Source organism: Rhinoderma darwinii, chromosome 5 (genome assembly GCF_050947455.1).
Source record: "Rhinoderma darwinii isolate aRhiDar2 chromosome 5, aRhiDar2.hap1, whole genome shotgun sequence".
In the NCBI taxonomy this organism is placed as follows: Eukaryota; Metazoa; Chordata; class Amphibia; order Anura; family Rhinodermatidae; genus Rhinoderma; species Rhinoderma darwinii.
Genome location: NC_134691.1, coordinates 101,423,357 through 101,445,046, shown reverse-complemented (window position 1 = coordinate 101,445,046; position 21,690 = coordinate 101,423,357). Strand labels below are relative to the sequence as shown.

Here is a 21,690-nt window from a genome sequence, read left to right as displayed (position 1 = left end):
CATGATTATAAAGATAAAACTAAACATGTACTATATAAGGGAAGAGACTGTAGCTTTCCAATATGTTTCAAATCCTACAAAAAAGTTAAGTTACAAGTTAAGATAGGAAAATAGAATTAGACAGGAATTAAGAAAACCTTAGTATTCGACCTTTTAGTAATATATCAAATATAGTTGGTGTAGACTGTAGGGTCTGATTTGACAGTGTGAGGGTGTGTAGGGACATTGACAGGCCAATGTTATTGCCCAGTTGGTAAGTTATTCATACATTTTCAGGAGGAATTACAGAGGAATATCACAAGCAGAGTTTCTCCAATGCTTCAGAATTTAGTAGAGCAAAATAAATGTTTGCAATCTGAATGAGTATTTTCTACTTGGTTCTAAACCTAATTTACCTTTGACCAGGGGTTCGTCCATAGGCTGCTATACAGTGCACCTTTGGCTCTGCATACTCAATGGAAAACTCTTCAACAGGGATGATACATACAGTGTGCTGAAATAGAAGAAATAATGGTCTAATAAAATAAAGTAGCAATGGCAGAAACGAAGAAGCATCTAAGTCTATTCCAAGAAAATTCACATTCAGAAATCTGGCCATAGCTGAACAGTAATAGGGCCCTAACCTGAAAGCTTAGATAAGAGCTTGAGGTAAAGTAAGGTTCTTGGAGAATATTATCCTCAAAGAGGTTAACAGTATGTACTGGCAACTGGTAATGGAAAATGGTAGAACTCACCAGTAGGAAATTGACTGATGATGACGTCACGTGTATTTCAGTGTCAGAAAGCATCTCAAACGTTGCAATTCGATTCATGTTGTCCACTACAATACTGCGGCAGAGGAAACTGGAGTACAACATAAAGACAGTATATTAGATAAGAATTTATTTAAACAAGTATTTTTCGGACAATAAACCTAGAAATGTTCATATGTAGCTAAAGTTTCTGAGCACCAGAAATAGCAAAAAAGTGAATGACTGTGCAGGTAAATATATTTTACATTCACATGTCCTTTGCTTATATTTACAGGATCATAGACAACAGGTTCATATGATCAAGCTACAGAACAAAAAAAGACATTGGGGCCGATTGAGGTAGACCAAATGGTGCAAGTGTCTAAGGGCTTCGCCTCCTAGGGCTGCCACCTCTGAGTTTACTCCAGCACTCCCAAAACAATAAATGGGAGTGTAAAAAGTCTAACTCAACAATATCAAAGTGTAACTATGTGACAGAAGAGGTGCTGTAGGTGATACCTCCAGTGACGTAAACAAGGAGTGAGGAGGCAGGCAGAGCCTATGGTTGGCTAGGGAATGGAGAGGTATATTGAAACGCTTTATATTTTGCCCCAAAAGTGTTTTAAATCACCAGAAAACCCCTTTCAGTTAGCCAAACTTATATGAAACTGTTACTCATGAGGGGGCCCTTACCAAATAAATTCTTTGCCCAGTGGGCAAAGTCTGCATCCCATGTTTGATAAAGGATGTGGTATACGGGCACAAGCGGCATGCCTGCCTGCTAATGTTCATTAAAGTCAAGATCTACTTCAGGGCCTTATTATATTACATTTAGGAAAGCGATGAAAACAGCGTTCTCTACTATACCCAGCCAGGATTAAGCTGGCATGCACCTTCATATAAACAGGAGCTAGATGAGTATGTACAGGTAAAATAAACCAATCAATGTGCTGCTCATGAAAATGCATTAACGTACACAAATAGAACAAAGCTCTTACTGTACCTGTATTTACAACTGTACAAGTTTACTCTGCCTGAAGTAGTGGGGTCATTTCTTATCATCACATTCATAAAATATTGCTGAGCGTCTTCATTTGCATATTCAAAAATAAGAACATAAACTCCAGCCCGAGGGACTTTAATGCTAAAATGTAACTCCACCTGCGAAAACCAATATGGTAGATATTTTTCTTTAGAGAATAATGTTGTGTAATAATCTCAATTCAAACACACAGTCGTGAAGGCAGAAGAAGTTAAAAGGACATCTGTCATGAAGAGAGGGCCTCTTAAATAACATACAGATGTAGCAAAGTTTAACTTGACTCTGATAACTTGCGGCAGCGTGATATCACATAACAAAATTCATTGAAAAAAGTCAAGTTAAAGTTTCTTGCCATAGTGTATTCAATGCGTTGAGAGTCAAGTTAAAGATGGCTACATCTGTAGATATTCACTAATCATTCGAACTATAAGTTTGAACTTCACATCTGGAAATGCTCCCTACATATACGACTAACATGCCCAGAGTTCCACTGGCTAAATTAAAGTGTCCTCTTGTCATACTTTTGGCTGATATATGTCTGTATGTCGGTATATCTTTTTTCTAACTGTGTTAAAAAGTTTTTAAATACAACTGTATACATGCTATAGGTTTATTTGTTAACAATGAGAGTCAATGACAATTATAGTCATACAGTTTCATATGTCTGGGGCATATGACCTGTGGCACTGTTCAAGCATGTATGCCAAATGTAGAGACCAAATGCAGTGTGAACCTAGCCTTACTGGCCTTCGTACTGCACGCCACCCACTGCTTAAATTTCCTTGGTTCCTTCTAAAATCATTCATCACTGGCACCAAAACTGTGTGTAGTCTGACTAATGATTAATGTAAGTCCCACAAAAACTTTACCGAAGTGTTGGGAGTGTGAATAGACATCGCGTCCTGGCTGGAGACAATGTCTATTCACTCTCAAGACACTTCAGTAAAGTTAATGTGGGTGTATGTGACAGCACAGCGTGATCTTGCGAGATCACGCTGTGCTGATTACAAATGGACATGAATGGAGAGAAGTGTATGATGCTGATTGGTCAGCGTCATACACTTGTCTTTACAACGCCCACTTGGTAAAAAGGTAAAAAATGCCTAGTTGTCCATTAAGAAACTAATTAGCATAAATCTAAAATTGGAATAACTTGCTAAAAAATGATAGTTTTTCAAAATAAAAACCCCTGTTGTTATCTACATTACAGTGCCGATCATAATATTTAGGAGATAGGACACTTATAATGTGGTGACTCAGCCTCTCTAAGGCCTGTGGCAAAGTTTTTGTAATAGCCCATGCAGGGGCAAGCAGGTCCACGCTGCTTGCTCTCTCCCATGTTCTCCCCTGTAAGATATTCCCACCTGTCCGCACAGAGTAAGCCCTCTACGAAAAACATTATCTACGATTACCCTTCTCTAGAAACATTGTTCCTTGCCCCCCCCCCTCAAATAGCACTTCACCCCACTCTCCTCCTCTTGCATACTCCCTTCCAGTATTCAGACTATAGGAAAGTCCTGCTCTGTTGTAAGGCAGACATTCTGGAAATTGAGCAATAAATTAATAGAACCCTGGAATTCATCTGACAATAACTGTCAGATGGAATATTGTCAAGCAGTGTCAAACACAACTATATCTATTTTGTTCAGATTAGAGAAAACTGTCAAAAACGAGTTGAATACACGCCGTGTGAATAAGGCCCTACGTTTTAAGTGTCCTTAATAAAAAGCTGTTTCTGAAGCCTTAAGATCAGCAAAGATAAAGACATAGTTTATATCTGAGAGCAGTACATGTAATTCATTCAGAATATAGTGGTGAATACCAACCCCAACCAGCTGAAATCCTACATTTACAAGTTTATGTATGTCTTGTTTGTGTTATTCATCAGAAGCAAAAGCTGGCCATAGAAACACAGATTTTCTTTGTTTTTAGTAATGATGTGATATTTTCCTTGTTATTATAGGGAAGTAAATTCACACAGATCATTGCACAAGTCCGTCCAACTGTGTAAAAATTTAAATATGCTCTGTATCTTTTATTTTTTTTTAAAGATATAATCATTTTATCTTAGATCTTAAAAAGTTCTTGTTTACAAGCCACGACCACGTTGAGGCAAAAATGTTGTACTTATTTAACAGTACAATATATATATGTGTGTGAGACAGCGTATCCGTAGTACTCTGACCCTATAGCTATGGATAAGATTAGATACAGTGTCTCAGCAGACAGTATCACACATGATAGGATTAGATATACGACCCAGCTCGCTGACATTGCGGCTCCAGCGCTGGACACAGTAAAGGTAAGAATAATAATTGTTTTGCTTTTTTATGTGTTACTAATTTGTTTTGTGTGTTTGTGTCGTTGGATTACGTTAGATCCGAGGACTACTTCAATGAAGGCTTTTTTTATTCTCAATAAAATGGTTAATGAGGGTTGTGTGTTTTTTTTTTATTTCAATAAAATATTTTTTTTATGTTCTTCTATTTTTTTAAACTTTATTACTACCGCCCTAGTAATGGCCGCTGGCTGATTGACAGCGTCCATTACTAAGGCGGGGCTTAGTGTTAGCCGATGCAGACGCTAACACTAACCCCCATTATTACCCCGGTACCCACCGCCACTAGGGGTGCCGGGAAGAGCCGGGTACGATCCAGTACCCGACCATCTGTAGTGACGGTCGGGCAGTGGGGCGGCCGCAGGCTGGTATTATTAGGCTGGTAAAGGCCAGAAACAGTGGCCCTTCCCACCCTGGTAATGCTAGCCTGCTGCTGTGTTGTATCTGGCTGGTTATGAAAATGGGGGGGGCATGTCATTTTTTCCAGTTACTTATTTAAAAAATAAATAAAAAAAATTACATGGGGTCCCCCCCAATCTTCATAACCAGGCAGATACAACACAGAAGCCGCAGCCTAGCATTACCAGGGAGAGAAGGGCCACTGTTTTTGGCCTTTCCCAGTCTAATAATGCCAGCCTGGATCGTACCCGGCTCTTCCCAGTACCCCTTGTAGAGGTGGGTACCGGGGTAATAATGGGGGTTAATGTTAGCCTCTTGACAGGCAAACACTAAGCTCCTCCTTAGAAAAGGACGCTGTCAATAAGCCAGCGGCCATTATTAAGGTGGTACGATACGTTTACCTCTCTTCCGTTAGAGGAAGAGAGGATCGAAAGATTGAACGGAAAGCAACGGTTCCGTTAGAATTACCATTGATTTCAATGGTATTTCTTTTGTTTCAGTTTCTTTCCGTTTGTCTCGATTCGCTAGGTTTCTATTTTTTTGACGGAAGCAAAAGTGCAAAAACGGAAACTAGCGAACGGAGACAAACGGAAAGCAACTGAAACAAAATAATTACCATTGAAATCAATGGTAATTCTAACGGAACCGTTGCTTTCCCTTTAATCTTTTGATCCTCCCGTCCTCTGACGGAAGAGGGGTAAACGTATACTAACGCCAGTGTGAAAGAATCTTAAGCCTATACAATTGCCCACGTCTGCTTTTAACTGCCATTAAAAGAAGAAAATGTATATCATGCAGTATTCTTTTTTTTATACAATTGTATTGAAAGATGTAGACAACTGTTTTGCATTGTCTGGCTAATGATGAGCACGTTAGACATCTGTGTTAGGAGAATGTTCTGGTGGAAACGCAGAAAGTAATGCTCAAACATGCTGTGAACTAGGAGATCTGCTTAAAACATCTGCTGATGGTCAAGCAATTGTCTTTGTAATCTTTGTAAGGCATCCTACTAAATTTGTGAAGTATTTTTTTTTAAAACAAGCACATTGTACCTGTCTTCCAGAAATGAATGCCATTAGAGGATGTCCATAACTTGGTTGTCGAACAATAATTGGACGATTTTCTCCATCTTGTTTGAAATATTCCATTTCAGTACCATGTAGGCAAGTAAACTTTTCCATGGGCAAATGCTGGAATACCAAGCAGCTAAAAAAAACAATGGAAAAAAGTTAAATAATATAAATGAAAAATGAATAGCTAAATAAGCAGCCAACTACAATATGTTTGGGGATTTTCTGTTTGGGGATTCTCATATGGTCCTGGTTGGGGTAGAGAAAGAAGGTTCTCTACTTCTGATTGTAAAAACCATGGCAAATTGTTGCTATACGTGGCTTGTGCTGTGGTTTTGCCATGACTGATGGCTCTGTTCTTTTTTTTATTAAACACACAGAACTAAAAAATGTTTGCAAACACAAACCAGCAGATAATGATGGTTTGTAGTGAAAATTGTCATGTAGAAATTAAAGCGTGATCCCTATAAAAAACACAGCTCAGTGTGCAAATTCAAGTTTCTTATCTAGAATTAAAATGTAGTACTCAATGATATTTATCAGCTACATTGACAGGGCAGCCTTAGGCTGGATTCACACGAGCACATTACGTCCGTAATGGACGGAACGTATTTCGGCCGCAAGTCCCGGACCGAACACAGTGCAGGGAGCCGGGCTCCTAGCATCATAGTTATGTACGATGCTAGGAGTCCCTGCCTCGCCGTGGAACTACTGTCCCGTACTAAAAACATGATTACAGTACGGGACAGTTGTCCGGCAGCGAGGCAGGGACTCCTAGCGCCGTACATAAGTATGATCCTAGGAGCCCGGCTCCCTGCAGTGTGTTCGGTCCGGGACTTGCGGCCGAAATACGTTCCGTCCATTTCGGAAGTAATGTGCTCGTGTGAATCCAGCCTAACAGGAGATGTAAAATCATTCCTATGCTGTTGACTATAACGGTCTCTTCCCAGTGAGAAGTTTACGCTATTCAACCACTGTGATAAAAGTGATTATCAAAGAATTTTTTTTAAATAAAATCAGATAAATTTGTATAACAATGGGTTTATGGAGAAGATTGCAGTGCTAGACCTACTTTGCCCCGATTGGTCCATTATAGTCACATGACTGTGTAACTCTCAACTGTAGAATGGAGGCTTCATAGTAATCACTTGGCAGCAGCACAAGATAATCCTATAAGAAAAGTTGGTTACACAGTTAACTTTGGTAATATAAGGTTGAATTCACACACTGCAGATATGCGGTGCATCCTACCCACATGTAGCGGAAAAAAATGTGCAAAAAAAAAATAGCACGCTGCAGATTTTAAAATCCACACTGTGTCAATTCTGTTGCAGATTTGTCACAGATTTTTTGCTAAATAGGGGTAAAATCCAAAATGAATTAGTTGGAAAATCTGCAACACATATATAGCACATGCGCATGGATTTTCTGCAAAGTCAGCGGGTGAAAAAGTCTGCAGCATGTGAACTCACTTGCCATGTTTACAAATGCCTTATTTTTGTGTGAATTAAAAAAAAACATCACAAAAACGAAAAGCATTCTGAATAGAAATGTGTCTTATAAAAGAAGTCCTATGCTTACGTCTCAGATATACTGTTTGTAATTTTATGTTTTCTTACAGTATATGGAAACCATTACAGAAAACTAGGCTGAATGGGTAATAACAATTTATGGAACAATTATTTGTAGTTTTGATAATAAAAGTATATTGACGAATGAGTGTATATGCACCCTAACATGCCACCACTAGATGGAGCTAACTGCATACTGTGTTATTCTTGAGGCTAATGTATAAATAGTATGCAGTAAGGTCCCTAGCTCCTCCTAGTGGTGGCTGCAGGCAGCCAGAGAGTTATTCAATTATATGTCTATGTAGTGGATGAAATTACGACCACTGTAAAATATATAGCATGTCGGACCTAAAATGACTTGATGATAAAAGGTGGAGATTCACTTTAAATTTGGAACTAGTGCATCACCTACAAATTTGTGGAACATTTTGGTGCGTTGCATCTATTCTAGAGCTATATAAATACTGATAAAAATAAATGTTACATTTAAACAAAATCCTATACAGAAGTGCTAGCAACTGTCAGAGCATGCTGGGAGTTAGGCCTCATTTACACGAACGTAATATACGCGCGTGCGACGCGCGTGCTTTGCACGCATGTCGTACGCACCTATATTAGTCAATGGGGCAGTTTAGACGATGCGTGAATTGCGCTCAGCGCGTGTGCGCAGAAAAAAACTCACGACATGTTCTATAATCGTGCGTTTTTCGCGCACTCACGCACCCATTGAAGTCAATGGGTGCGTGAAAACCACGCATGCCGCACGGAAGCACTTCCGTGCGAACTGCGTGATTCGCGCAAGAGCTGTCAAACTCCTGAATGTAAACAGAAAAGCACCACGTGCTTTTCTGTTTACAAACATCCAAACGGAGTGTCAAATTCGAGATGAGCGCACCGAACTTCACCGGGTTCGGCCAAACTCGTTTTGACCGAAACCGGTAAAAAATGTTCGGGTACGCGACGTCAGGAGACAGTCACTGTCCACGGTGCTGAAAGCGTTAAACTGGTTCAGCACCATGGACAGTGACTTCCGCTCCGAAAATCCATGAACCTGTAAAAAAAAAAAGACGTTCTGACTTACCGATAACTCCGGTCCGACCTCCCGTGATGACAGTTAAGTCCAAGTGACAGCTGCAGCCAATCACAGGCCAAGCACAGGCTGCAGCCAATCACAGGCTGCAGCGGTCTCATGGACTGCGGCGTCATCCTGGGAGGTGGGGCCGGATGACAAGAGTGGGACGCGTCACCAAGGCAACGGCCGGGAGCCCGGACTGGGGGAAGCAGGAAGTTCTTGGTAAGTATGAAAGTCTTTTTTTATTCACAGGTTGGTGTATATTGTGTTCGGCATTCACTGTCGAGGGTGCTGAAAGAGTTACTGCCGATCAGTTAGCTCTTTCAGCACCTTGGACAGTGACGGCCGTCGACTAGCCTCATCTCTATGATGGCGGCTGCGCGAAAATCACGCAGCCGCGCATCATACACGGATGACACACGGAGCTGCCAAGTGCCTTTTGCGCGCGCAAAACGCAGCGTTTTTTGCGCGCGCAAAACGCACACGCTCGTGTAAATCAGGCCTTATAGTTCAACTGATAGCAACAGGTTAGAAATCGACAGCGCTGCAATGTGTGTGGTTCGAGAGCAGTGAGCTTACCAGAAGTATTCCTTCTACAGAAATTGTAATGATCCAGTTTCCAGGCACCAAAGAGAATGGCTCTGCAAAGCTTTTTCCTGGCACAGTAAGAAATGCCGGCTCCATGCTTGGAGGGAACACAATGTCCTTGACATCTAATGAACCTATAGATTACAAACACTCTTTCACAATTTTGGATTTAAGAAAGAGAAAATTATATATGTGTGTGTGTGTGTGTGTGTGTGTGTGTGTGTGTCAGTGTGTGTGTGTATACATGTGTGTGTGTGTATACATACATGTGTGTGTGTATGTATACATGCGTGTGTGTATACATACATGTGTGTGTGTATGTATACATGTGTGTGTGTGTATACATGTGTGTGTATGTATACATGTGTGTGTGTGTGTATGTATACATGTGTGCGTGTATGCATACATGTGTGTGTGTATACATATGTGTGTGTGTATGTATACATGTGTGTGTGTGTATGTATACATGTGTGTGTGTGTGTGTGTGTATGTATACATGTGTGTGTGTGTGTATACGTGTGTGTGTATGTATACATGTGTGTGTGTGTGTGTATGTATACATGTGTGTGTGTATGTGTACGTGTGTGTGTGTATGTATACATGTGTGTGTGTGTGTGTGTATGTATACATGTGTGTGTGTGTGTGTGTGTATATGTATGTGTGTGTGTGTGTGTGTGTGTGTGTGTATGTATACATGTGTGTGGGTGTGTGTGTGTATGTATACATGTGTGTGTGTGTGTGTGTGTATGTATACATGTGTGTGTGTGTATGTATACATGTGTGTGTGTGTGTATGTATACGTGTGTGTGTGTATGTATACACGTGTGTGTGTATGTATACGTGTGTGTATGTATATATGTGTGTGTATGTATACGTGTGTGTGTGTGTGTGAGTGTCTATGTGTGTCTTCAGCGTCAAGTATCATGTTTGTTCAATATTATCAAGTAATTGTTAACATCCTAGTAAAAATGACTGCGTGTAACCTATAATTGTACAATATTACACAAACATTATTATAATCAGATAGTGAGTCTTACCTTTGCAGAACTGTAGCCTAGAAATAGAAAAGTCAGTTGCCTGTTCTACACATGCCTCACCATGCATCACCGGGCACTAAAAAGAACTAATATGTATAGCAGAACTTCCTTCATATGGGGCCTCCATACAGCACCGCATTACAGAGATATATATCCCTAGAACTAGCGCTTTTAGGTGAGAATATCTCCATATTACAATATCGTACATGCCACCATTTTTTTTATCTTAGATTCCAGCTTTGTGCATCGTTCTGAAATATCTAAGTCTTGAAAAGCATTGCCAACTTTCTAAGCTAATAATGTCTGAATTTGGCAAGAATATCTTTGGACGCAACATTTACCAGCAGCATATGCCAGTATTTCTCCCGGCTTACGTTATTGTGTACTCACCTTTGCTTGAGCGCGATCTGTGTACTGTAATTCGTCCAGTTATTGCATTGACTGCAGGATTAATGTATCTTAATATAACACGGAACAAGTTGAGATTGGATTTGCCCACGCTTACTGGTACCCGTACTTCATTCTGTTAAAATATAAAGAGTGTAATTGTAGAAGTTAGTGAAGCCAACTCTACTATAAATATATAAGTATATGAGCAGCTAAGACGAATATCCAAATCCTCAAAGGAGTTGTGTTACGATTAAATATTGAATTTTTCTGTTAGATCATGCAAAACAGAAAAAAAAATTAAATTGGAATTCTGTTATTTTGATTTCCTCTCAGAATGTCCAATTAAAGGGCCTTAGATCAGACATGCCCTGTAGATCAGTCCCACCGCCCGAAACCACTTGTACATTAGTGGTGATTTCGGCTGCTGTTCAGGTCAATTAATAAAAATCTGCGCACTAGAAACAGCTTTCCACAGAGCATTTTTATCACGTTTTTTTTCAGCATTTTTATTGCAGTTTTGTTGCGGTTTTTATGTCCTTCTTAAGTTTGTTGAAATATGGATTTTAAAAACCACATGCGGTTTACAGCGTTTTGCCGGGATTTTGCTATTACAGGTGAAGAACATCACAAAATCGCAACAAATCACGGTAAAAAGCGTGCGGTTTTTAAAATGCATTTTTCAAAGCAATTAAGTACATAAAAACTGCAATAAAACTGCAATAAAAACGCTAAAAAAGCGATAAATACACCCTGTGAAAACCCAGCCTGTGGCCTCTTTTTCATGACCGTGTCCGATTTTTCATCCGGACAAAAATCAGATTTGCGCCTGTGTGTCTGTTTGACATTAGTTTTTCTCGGTCGTTAAAAAAATGGAGGCCCATTAATGTCACCTTTTCACAATTTTAGTTCCAAACCTTCGAAAACAAGGAAGGTCACATAATCGCATGGACTGAATTTTTTTTATTGCTTTCTGGCATATAGAGAGCTTTATCTGATGTCACTGTTTCAATGGATCAGTTTTGGGTTATTTTTTGGCTGCTGATCATGTCTTCTGAACCTGTGGAAATTGTTCTGTTGGTCTGGCTCACCTCTCGTCGATTTGGTCAGCAACATTAGGGTATGTTCACACGTCTTAACAAATTACGTCTGAAATTACGGAGCTGTTTTCAGGCGAAAACAGCTCCTGAATTTCAGAAGTTTTTGCAAGTTCTCGCTTTTTTCACGGCGTCTTTTACGGACGTAATTGGAGCTGTTTTTAATTGGAGTCAATGAAAAACGGCTCCAAAAACGTCCCAAGAAGTGTCCTGCACTTCTTTGACGCGGGCGTATTTTTACGCGCCGTCTTTTGACAGCGACGCATAAAATGACACCTCGTCTGAACAGAACATCATTAAACCCATTGCAAGCAATGGGCAGATGTTTGCAGACGTAATGGAGCCGTCTTTTCAGGCGTAATTCGAGGCGTAAAATGCCTGAATTACATCTGAAAATAGGTCGTGTGAACATACCCTACGAGCCGCGTGGAGCCAACATGCTCCAGCAGTGTCTCCTCATGATGCAGCAGTGCCTTCTGATGATGCACCACACTGGTGTGGAAGAAAACTACTGGTTTTACTTTCTGTTACTTAGCAAGGGATCCGTTTAAAAATGCATCGTTCCGCATGTAATCCGCATGAATGGCCTAGTCTGATCTGGAAATCTTACCAGAACAAGACATGCTGTGAGTATCTCAGATCAAACACAAGGATCCTTTAAAAAAAAAAAAAAAAGGGATGTGTGAATTGCCCCATTGATTGTACGGGTCAGTGTGCTGTCTGTTTTGAAAACAAACAGAACACTGCAGAGAAAAAAACGGTTGTGTGAATAAGGCCTAAGGGTATATTTACACTTAAGGCTGGGTTCACACGACCTATTTTCAGGCGTAAACGAGGCGTATTATGCCTCGATTTACGCCTGAAAATACGGCACAAATACGTCGGCAAACATCTGCCCATTCATTTCAATGGGTTTGCCGACGTACTGTGCCGACGACCTGTCATTTACACGTCGCTGTCAAACGACGACGCATAAAAAAGGTGGCTCGTCAAAAGAAGTGCAGGACACTTCTTGAGACGTAATTTGAGCCGTTTTTCATTGATTCCAATGAAGAACAGCTCCAAATTACGGCCGTAATTGACGCCTCGCAAAACGCGAGTACATGCAATTACGTCTGAAATGCAGGAGATGTTTTCTCCTGAAAACAGCTCCGTAATTTCAGACGTAAATGCAGTTATCGTGTGCACATACCCAAACTGTTGAGGTGCGGTTACGAAGCACATTGAAAAATCCCATCCAAAAGTCGCATTCGTTTTTACTGCGATTTGAAGTGTTTTTTTGATCGCAAACGCATCAGAAAATGCATTAAATCAGGATAAAAATGCATGAGGTTTTTGGATGCGTTAGTCATGACGACGCATCCCTCCGTTGTCCATCCGTTGTCCATGATGCTGTAGCCCATGTGGGCACTGCAGCCTATGATTACCTGCAGCAGTCACATGGGATGAAACATCATCCCAGGAGGATTAATTATAAACCTTTTTATTCATTTTAAATGAACAAAAGCATTTTTTTCTCAGTTGCGATATTTGCGGCAAAATCGCAGCTTTTCCACCGGAAAAATCACAACATTTGCTGTTTGTTGCGTGTTTTACCATGAATTAAAATGCTGTGGATTAAAAAAAACGCACCGCAAGTTAATTTATGAATGTTTTCTTTGAGGATTTTTTATGCAGTGTGTGGAAGGGATTGGTTCAAATCTCATCCACTCTACTGCTACTGTAATACGCTGTGGATTTTCCGAAATGAAATCCGCAAAATCTGCAGTGTTTACACTATGTGTGAACAAGCCCTAAGTGTAAACCACTTCTAGATGATTTTCTCATTAAAACTATTTTACTTGTATGGAAGACATCTGTGCATATCCCCGCCAGCTGAATCCTGGAAACTCTTGAGAATCATATCCAAAGCGAACAGCCCTTCCACTAGGAGTTGTGCCATCTTCAATTTCAAATTTCATTTGATGGAGGTCTGGGAAGTAGTAGTTCTGTTTAGGCCTGGAAGAACAGAAATTTAGTTGATGGATAATGTTATTAGAAAATATTTTGCTTCTGATGTTCACATATAGAGATCACACCCAAACTCTGATGTCAATTGTTAAAACACAATACGTAGAATATATGCACTACCACCCAACCAACCAGTGGCGTAACTACCGCTGTAGCAGCCATAGTGGATGCTACGGGGTGCGCGGCATGAGGGGGCTCGTGCCGCCAATCGGGCACGGCCCCCTATGCCCAGTGGCGTCGCTAGCAGCCGCTATGGCTGCTACAGCGGTAGCGATGCCACATTTAATAGTATCTGCGCTCGTAAGACAAAGATACTATTGAACACTATGACAGAGCAGGGAGGTATCTCACTGCTCTGCCATTGGCTACAGGCCATTCGGCATGATGAAGTCACTGGATCATGCCGTTCTACGTATGTATGGCATTATCTAGAGGGGGTCTGTATGGCAGTATCTACAGTGGGGGCTGTATGGCACTATCTACAGTGTGGGGTTGTATGGCAGTATCTACAGTGCGGGATTGTATGGCAGTATCTACAGGGGGGGGGGATGTATGGCACTATCTACAGGGGGTCGGTATGGCAGTATCTACAGGGGGGCTGTATGGCAGTATCTACAGTGGGGGCTGTATGGCACTATCTACAGTGTGGGGTTGTATGGCAGTATCTACAGTGCGGGATTGTATGGCATTATCTAGAGGGGGTCTGTATGGCAGTATCTTCCGGACGGGGGATGTATGGCACTATCTACAGTGGGGGCTGTATGGCAGTATCTACAGGGGGGCTATATGACAGTATCTACAGTGGGGGCTGCATGGCACTATCTACAGTGGGTGGGTGGTATGGCAGTATCTGCAGGGGGTTGTATGGCGCTATCTACGGGGGGGACTGTGTGGAACTATCTACAGGGGGCTTTGTGGCGCTATCTACAGGAGGGCTGTGTGGCGCCATCTACAGGGGGGCTGTATGGTGCTATCTACAGGGGGGCTGTATCTCGTTCTCTCTACAAGGGGGGACTGCATGGCGCTATCTACAGGGGGGGCTATATGGCGCTATCTACAGGGCGGCTGTATGGCCCCTATCTACAGGGGGGCTGTATGGCACTATCTACAGGGGGGCTGTATGGCACTATCTACAGGGGGGCTGTATGGTGCTATCTACAGGGGGAAGGGGGAGCACTCTCTACAAGGGGGGCTGCATGGCACTGTCTACAAGGGGGGCTGTATGGCAGAACATACGGGAGGCACTATCTAGAGTGGGGGCTGTGTGTGGCACCCAGGGGAGGCGGGGTCCAGTCAAAAGTTTGCTATGGGGCCCAATCTTTCCTAGTTATGCCCCTGCAACCAACCAATCAAACTAGTCCATAAGTGGGAACAGACCATTTACTGAAAGATTTTATGCTCTTAACTGATCAGTCCTTTTTGGTAGTGCCGAAGAACTGACACTTGATTCTTTTTGTAACACAACATGATTTGTATATGTTACTAAAGCTGTCCAAATATAAAGAAAATATATCTACTGGGTATATAAATAAAGGTAGTAAAATCCATTATACAGTCCTATCTTATTCTCTGTGTCCTGCAGCTGTTTAAAGACTGGAGAAGGTTCCTAGACTATTCAAACCCAATTTTCAGGAGATCCCTACATGTTTATGGCATCTGATTGGACATCTAATTGCGTACTGCAGACACAGCACAAAGCTGTACGTAGATGCTAAAGCTATCACCTATTATTTTATATAAAAATGAAAGATAAGGAATGACAAGAAAAATCAAAGCAATTATTAAGTAAAGACTTTCTCTTAGACCAGTTTTACAGGAGCCTAATATGGGACCATTTCTGCACCCGGAAATCCCAGTCTGACCGTAGGTATGATGTCCCAAAATAACAGAACATGGGTCCTATGATGCAGCTACCGTAGTTCGGGTCATTAGACCCACAGAAATGCGCCAGCATGATGCTCGAGTGAAGCTGACCTTAGTAGACAACCCATATAAGTTACAAATGTTATTATTTTTTTCCTTACTTGTGTAAAACAAAAATTATCCTAAAAAATTTAATACAAGGAATAATATTTTATTATTTATGTAATTCATTTTTATAGTGCCAACATATTCCGCAGCATTGTACAAAAGGTTGTCATTACTCCTGTCCCCATTGGGGCTTACAATCCAAATTAGCCCATCAGTATGTTTTTGGAGTGTGGGAGGAAACCAGAGCACCTATATTGTACTGGCATGTATCACATTATAATAATATATGATATTATATGTTAGCTTAGCTGGGAAAACATATAGATATAAACTTACTGGTTACAGTTCTGGCCTTCAATATTTTTTCTGCAAATACATTTTCCTTTAGATTCATCACAGAGATGACTGACAGATCCCCCAACATCGCACTGACAACCTGTCATAAAATATAGAGACTAATAGCAAAACAATTCAAAATCCTCATATCAAGTGGTATTTGTCATCGATACGTATATATCATAGTCGGTATAGCTATGTTGATGCATACACTATGAACTATTCAGGAAAATCATCTCAGCTACTCACAATCCTCCATGATGAATAAATTGACAACTGAGCGTTACCATTGCTCTTGTTCCTACACAGTCTGATACTGTTAGCGATGATTGGACAGTGTCAGAATGTGTCAGCGTGTCAGACACCTCATTGACAAAAGTCAAGGTAACACCCAGTTGTCAATTTCTTCATAGATTTCCAAGGGGGGTAAAAAAAGGCACAGTACAACTCAGAATTCAAAGAAAAGAGGCTTCAGAATTGTTATTTAGTAAAACACAAGTCAGTAGAGCGGAGAGGTGCGCTTTAAAATGTACCTAAGATTTTTTTTTTAAAGCAATATATTTATTCGGGTCAGGCTCTGTTCTTTTAAGAATTTCTCTGCTTGTTTCCCCCTAGTCAGAAAGTTCTGTGGCCACTATATAGCTGCCATTATAATATGAAATTAAATCAGAAGAAAACGTTGGACCCATTTGGTTAAAATTTAATAACCTGATCATAAGCATTGCCAACTTCCAGCCCCTTACCCTTCTTTGGTGGCAATACAAACTCTTTCATTAGGCAAACAAATATGTACAAGTTTCATCTGGCCTCCAAGACTGGCAACCTCAATGATGGGCCACCACCCTTTTTACTGATGGGCAAAGGCTAAGGCTACTTGGCAACCTTGGCTTTGACACACACATTGCACGGCCAAAGAATGCTATGTCGTGCTCACGGCAACACAAGTAATTACAGTCAATGTGGTCGCAACGTGACCCTAAGTTTCCACCACAGCGACACGACAGTCGCAAGAAATACAGCAGGTTTCTTGTGACTGTTGTGTAGCAGTTGCAGCAACTTGTGGCTCGCAATGCAACCACATTAACTTTCATTACTTTGCAATGCAGGCAGCACGACAGCGTTTTTTGTCCATGCAACTTGTGGCCAAAGTTGCCGTGTATCCCTAGCCTAAATCCTAACAGATTGTTAGAAATGACTCTACTTTTCTATATAGTGCGCTCACATTAGAGCTGCTATTATCCCTATTTCTATGATGAGCTTTAAAGGTGTTTTCTCATAAGTAGCGGTGCCAACAATTACAACCCCACTGATCCAGTGGATATTTTATAAAAATTCTTAGTCAGAAAACCTCCTAAAGGGGTATTCCAAACTACAGCATTCTTCACCATCAGTCCCATAGACTATGAATGGAGCAGCACCACGCATGCCCGTTTGCCATTCCATTCAAACTCCTATCTTCCGTCTTGTGACTGGGGAGAATGGGGGACTGGCGGTCGGACCCCCACCGATCTAGCATTTATCACCTATCCAGTGGATAGGTGAAAAATGCTATTGGCTGAAATACCCCTTTAAACTCCCTAAACTATAATGCAGACGATATTGCATTCAATAGTGTTTATAAAACTCCTAATGCCAACTTACCTTTACAACCAAAATAGTTCGTGCCATCTAGGTAAAAATACCCATCTTTGCAGGTTCCACATGATGTACTGCAAGTGTTTGGTTTACAATGACAATCTCCTTCATTCTGAAATAAATATAATGACATATTAAATTCTTCAGGATTGTTAGTAAAGTCTATTTACTATAATGAGCCAGAGCTGCTATACCAGACACGACCGCTGGAGAAGAGTGCCGCTAATTTCATACAACCCCTTTTAGTATGTATTATTATTACCTGATGACATTCACCTATCCCACTTATTGTTCCTTCTACATCACAAGCACAATCTAAAACCAAAAGATTTCATATTAGTGTACTTACTACAAGTTATATACTAGTACCAAGCACATACGCATACTTGGAACTAGAGGCACAAATCATGGTGTCTTACCAATGCAACCTTGTGGATTGTCACCATCTAAATTCCAGAATAATGGTTTGCAGCGGTCACAAATTGTACCCTCCACTGTTGGTAGGCATTGGCAACGACCCTGAAAAATAAAACATTCAAATTACTGAAAGTTCATGTATGAAGATATTTTTGCCAGCCATTGCTTTTTGACGGTCAGAAAGCATGCGGTATTCTGGCCCATTATAAGTCAATGCGTGAAATCCACGGAAAATAATGGAGCTAAAGGGATCCATCAAAAAGATCATGGCAGATCATAATGGATCCATTATATAAGAAGCCATGACACCAGTGTGAAAAGAGCTATGCTATTATAATACACCTGAAATATCCTACATCTTATTCGCAGAATGTAGCCAGGGGCATATAGAAAAAAATTACAGAAAAAGGTGGGATAACTTTTGAAACAAATTTTTTTTAGAAAGTTTTAGGATCATTCAACTGTTTAATACACTTTTTATTTTTTTATCTGTAAGGGCCCTTTCACATTATGTCTGAGCATTCTGTTCAAATGTCAATTTGTGTTTTTTTTTCCCCTTTTCAAATGGATCCGTTAACGACTCTATAGTTTTTCAATGGGACTTCTGTCTTGGTTAAAAGTGCCATTTGTCTCCCTTTTACAAGTTTCGTCAGGATCTGTTTTTCCAACAGGACAGACAAACAGAGACTGTCTAATTTTCTGTGCTGTCAACAACAGAATCCTGACAGATCCGTTTTTTTGTACATTGCAAGTCTATGGCAACAGGATTCGCCATCCTGTTTGAAATCTTTTTCTTTTTACATGATAAAAAAAACCAGGATATTTTAATGGATGCTAAAACGTGATGTAAACCTAGTCTAAGTCATTTCCATATGTGAGCAAGGCTTATTAAAGGAGTTGCCACACCACAGAACACTCCTATTATATTGAAGTTGCTGTGGCCAGCCAGACATTTCCCCTGCAAAGGTAAATGTAGTATTACGATGGCGGCTATTGAAATAAATGGCCGTCCATTTAATACGTGGACGGCTCAAGGCTTCCAGTGCAGGGGGACTCTCCCCTATGATGTCCATAGGGCCTAATAGGGCCTATGGACAGAGGTTGTCTACATGAGGCAACCACTTTAATGTTCCAGTTACTGCACAAACACATTTGTGCTTATGTAATAGACACTAATACTGTGCAACTAATACTGGCAACAAAATGAAATAGAACTTACTGCTTGTGAGGTAAGGGTGCCCACAGGATCACATTCACCATTAGCTTCTATAATGAAAATAAACATTATTAAACACTACTGAACTATTCAACAAGAAAATAGATGTAGACACAGTCAAATGCCTATGACCAGCTTAAGAGACAGACCTTCCAAATTTGTTTTTTTTATGTGATGGGGAATGGAACAAACGTGGTCGTTAAGCCACTAATGTAGCGCTCGTTCATCGGAAGGATGTGACACTTTTATTAATATGCGCTTGGCTCTTAATAAATGTGTCGCATCTTAGTCCAGTGAATTGGTTATTAAGACTGGCGTATGAAACATTAGTTTCTTATGGCTTTGCCATGTGCATGAGGCCTTAAGAAACCATAGTATTGTCTGACATTCTGTTGAGCAATAGTGTTAAAGTTCTGAATTATTAACCCCTTTAGAAAGCAGACTATATTGGGCCTTCAGGATGCATTGATTGTTTTATCACCACAATCTTTGAGCCATAAAATTTTTATGAGGACTTGCCGTAGAACATCTTGTTGTTTGCGGGACATGTATTGCCTCATTGAAAGTCTATGGGAATGAGGGAAACAGCCGAGTACAGCCCCTACCCTGTCAAACTTCTTAGGTGCCATAATTGCTATTAACCGTAAAATCTAAGGGGTTAAACATCTGGGATTAGAGTTCTCTCCAATCCCGGCCATTAGAGCGAGATGTTGGCTGTATAATACAGCCAACACCCATAGGTGATGGCGGGGGCACAGCCCCTGTGCCCACACCATGACTGGGGCCCCTTCATTCTGATCATCGGTGCGGGCTCTAGTTCCCGGACTTTCACCAATCATTTATTGATGGCATATCTTAGGGAGTATATTGAAATATATAGAAAGAGTGAAGTTTCTCTCGATTGCAATTATAAAGCTTGTCAGGAAAGAGGAATTCACAAACAGATAATAGAAACAACTTCCCCCATGGTGTGGATTTTCAAATCCTCAAAATACCTGTTGTGGGATTTTGCCATGAATTTTTGCATGTTTAAGAAAAGGCTCGTTTGAGCTAAAACATTGTATGGGTGAATAAAGATAATTTTCTTTGACAGTGCCGCTTTGGTACCGATAATCTTGACCAATCTGGCAAACTGTGGCCAGGTTTCTCTATGCAATTTACATTAATATACAGTCAAAGAGCCATGTCACAAAACGTCCTGGTGGGTACACTGTGCACATTATGAGCTATTTTGACCAAATAAAATATCCATAATTTACACTAGAATCCAAAAGGGTGCTTTTTTTATTTTTTATGTTGTAGGACTGTTAGAGAGCCACAAGACACCTAACATTATATTAAATATAAGCAAATTACCAGTACATACATTTTAATGTTCCAATATTCATTGACATTTGAAACAAGACATCAAACAAGATACTCCTCATCAACTAGTGCCATACTTTAATAGTACATTGGAAAATACCTTTTCGCATCAGCATTCATAAGGCATGTGTTAAAAGAGGACCTATAAACTAGTGGAATCAATTCAGATATTTCAGAAGAACATTCAGCAGGTCTGTATAACAAAGAAGCCTTCCATGATGGTTTACGGCAAACTTGAAATAAAGGAGGCCTTGATTAACAATCTCAAGAGATCTGTGTGTTATAAAACAAGCGGGCAGCGCTGAACTAACAAAAGTTCTTTGTCTCTTGGTCGTTTCCCTTAGGACTGTACCTAAATGCTGAATAAAATGTCCCACACTTTCGTCTCCTTGATAAGGCTTGGGAAACAAGAAAAAGGAATAGTTTGGTACTAAAAGCATTGGATGTGAGCCCAGATGTCTGAGGAAATATGCCAAGTAGCCTGTTTCATGAAATAAGTTATAAAGTCTTTGAAAGCAAATGACCAAGAACATGTTTGTTGAATGCGGGTCAAATAAAAAAGTTACATTATCACTTAAGACTCTAGAACTGTGATCTCCAACTTGAGGGCTAGTCACTCCCATGCTGCCAACCTAAAACAACCTAAAATGACTCTCCCACAATAAGGTCTGTGTTTGACAAGATAACTATAGTTAATAAAATACGGTTGCTACTGGTCAATTACATGCAGAAATACACATAGAAATTATTTTAAGGGCTCATGTAAACAGTTGAGATGTAGGGAGTAGTAATACATAGCCCATACAAGTATATGGCCCTCTGATGTACCTCTGCATGCACACGGAATCAGACAGAAAAAAAGTGCCACACCCCTAGGAGCATGGGTATTAATATCTTTATACATATGGTACCCAACTAAGCCTGTATGGCAGTGAATGTGTGGCTCCATACTAGAGAACTACACTTAATGGCCACTTTATTAAAGACACCGTCCCTTTCACGATTGAAGATACCCCAATATTGAAATTAGACACATGGTCCCGAAGTGCAGCATAAAACCAAGTGAGCAAGTTTTCTGTGGATCGGTTAAAGTGTGAATCCCCATTAGAATGGGAAAATTGAGCAATCTGAGCGACTTCAAACAAGGCATGGTCATCGGTGCTAGACTAGCCAAGTCCAGTATTTCAAAACCTTCCAACCTACTGGGGTTTTCTCGTGCAGCGGTTTTTAAAGTGGACCGAGAATGGTGTGATCGAGCAACAACATCCAGCAAAAAAACATCCTATAGACGTCAACAACTCGCCAACATAATAGGTCAGAGGAGGATGTCAAGAATCGTCCCGAATAACAGGCAGTTCACAGTCAAGCAAATTGCAGCTGAATACAATGCTGGTGCTCCAACTAATGC

General features: G+C 40.6%; 1 protein-coding gene across 1 annotated transcript in view; it reads right to left on the bottom strand.

Annotated features, from left to right (window-relative positions):
- The window catches only part of LAMA3 (laminin subunit alpha 3), a 246,562-nt gene that overhangs the window by 135,119 nt on the left and 89,753 nt on the right, over positions 1-21,690 (bottom strand). The window contains exons 16-28 of the mRNA XM_075826335.1: positions 18,921-18,967; positions 17,704-17,803; positions 17,547-17,599; positions 17,291-17,396; positions 15,650-15,749; positions 13,174-13,330; positions 10,239-10,371; positions 8,803-8,945; positions 6,653-6,750; positions 5,563-5,716; positions 1,735-1,892; positions 735-843; positions 396-493 (exon numbers count right to left, since the gene is read on the bottom strand). Coding sequence (XP_075682450.1) covers positions 396-493; positions 735-843; positions 1,735-1,892; positions 5,563-5,716; positions 6,653-6,750; positions 8,803-8,945; positions 10,239-10,371; positions 13,174-13,330; positions 15,650-15,749; positions 17,291-17,396; positions 17,547-17,599; positions 17,704-17,803; positions 18,921-18,967 — 1,456 coding nt within the window. The remainder of the gene's footprint in view (positions 1-395; positions 494-734; positions 844-1,734; positions 1,893-5,562; positions 5,717-6,652; positions 6,751-8,802; positions 8,946-10,238; positions 10,372-13,173; positions 13,331-15,649; positions 15,750-17,290; positions 17,397-17,546; positions 17,600-17,703; positions 17,804-18,920; positions 18,968-21,690) is intronic.